Raw genomic sequence first — 1,449 nt, forward strand, 5'->3', positions numbered from 1 at the left:
TAGATCTTGAAAGATATGTGAAGTTTTGTTAACCAGAAATGGGAGAAGGCTGTAAGAGGTTGGGTAAAGTCACTTCATTTCTCTTGGTATTATTTGTAAAATTAGTGAGTGGGTCAGTTTTTTACAATCCTAAAATTCTACTGTTTAAAAGTAGAGTGGACCAAGTTTTCTGAGAGTGGTATATTTGGGAGATGGAGGAGAGCTTTGGGTGCCAGGATGAGAAGTCCGCACTTCCAGATACAGGAAGTGTAAACTCACCAAGGTTACTGACCATGGGTGTAACCTGATGATATAAAAGGGACTCCAAGGCAGAGGAGACACTCCCAGGCAGGTAGCAAGGAGATACCCCAGGGTACTGTAAAAGTATTGAACAAGGCGATCTCAATGGCCTGGGCATGATGATACACAATAAAGACCTGGGTTTAGCCCCCTGGATTAAAGTTAATAAGAAGTATTATTTCTAAAGGAATTACTGGAGAACAGCCAGGTCAAGTTGGTATTTTCACCCTTAAATGCAAGTTGCTACCCAGATATGGGTGCTGGAGATCATCACTGAGCTTCAGAAAGGGTGACCGTGGGGAGGTGGCGGTCTCCACTCTCACTAACCTGATGCACACAGATGTTACACTTATCACAGAACACCATATCATTCCCTTCTTCACTGTCTGGAGACCGGCACACATCACAGATCACATCTTCATCATACTCTATGCCTAGCCCTTCCTCTGTCTCAATAGCATGGTTCATATTTTCATGGCAATGGCGTTCCAGGACTTCTACTGTCTTTTCCATAAGATTCTCATCAACTGGCCCATAACCTGCACAGAAATACAAACAATCAATCAACCCATCAGTCAGCTGTCATTCCCAAATCACCTACTGTGAGCCCAGTGCAAGCAAGGGTGTGGGGATTCTAAAGGATAAAATCATCTCTGATTTTAAAACCAGATTTTAAAGAATCTTTTACTAGAGCTGTTCTAAAATTAGTGTTTGAGACATGAAAGGAGAAATACATTTCACCATATTCCTTGTAAGTTACATACACTGACCCTTTCAATTTTCTGTCCAAATCCTAGCCAGTCTCCTCCTAAATTTGTTTTCTTTCTTTTTTATTTTTGGCTGCACCACTTGACTTGCAGGATCTCAGTTCCCCAACCAGGGACTGAACCTGGGCAATGGCAGTAAAAGCCTGGAATCCTAACCACTAGACCACCAGGGAACTCCCCTGAATCTGTTTTCTCTTAGTCCCACTGAGGGAGGACTTTCACTGAACTTTGTAATTTTGAACACTTTAATTTATAGTATAATAATTAGAATCATGTAACTATTTGGATATAAATAACAATTCATTCTCAGCAAACTAGTTCCAATGAGCACATTTAATGGAAATTTTCATACAAAAATGTATTAAGTGATAAAAGAAAATTCTAGGTACTGTATATGTGACTA

General features: G+C 40.3%; 1 protein-coding gene across 1 annotated transcript in view; it reads right to left on the reverse strand.

Annotated features, from left to right (window-relative positions):
- Nucleotides 1-120: 120 nt before the first annotated feature.
- LOC104989673 (protein Jade-3-like) overlaps nt 121-1,449 on the reverse strand; it is a 4,211-nt gene continuing 2,882 nt past the window's right edge. The window contains exon 2 of the mRNA XM_010841423.1: nt 121-818. Coding sequence (XP_010839725.1) covers nt 550-818 — 269 coding nt within the window. The 3' untranslated portion in view covers nt 121-549. The remainder of the gene's footprint in view (nt 819-1,449) is intronic.

The sequence above is a fragment of the Bison bison genome, unplaced genomic scaffold (genome assembly GCF_000754665.1).
Source record: "Bison bison bison isolate TAMUID 2011002044 unplaced genomic scaffold, Bison_UMD1.0 scf7180017847024, whole genome shotgun sequence".
Lineage (NCBI taxonomy): Eukaryota > Metazoa > Chordata > Mammalia > Artiodactyla > Bovidae > Bison > Bison bison.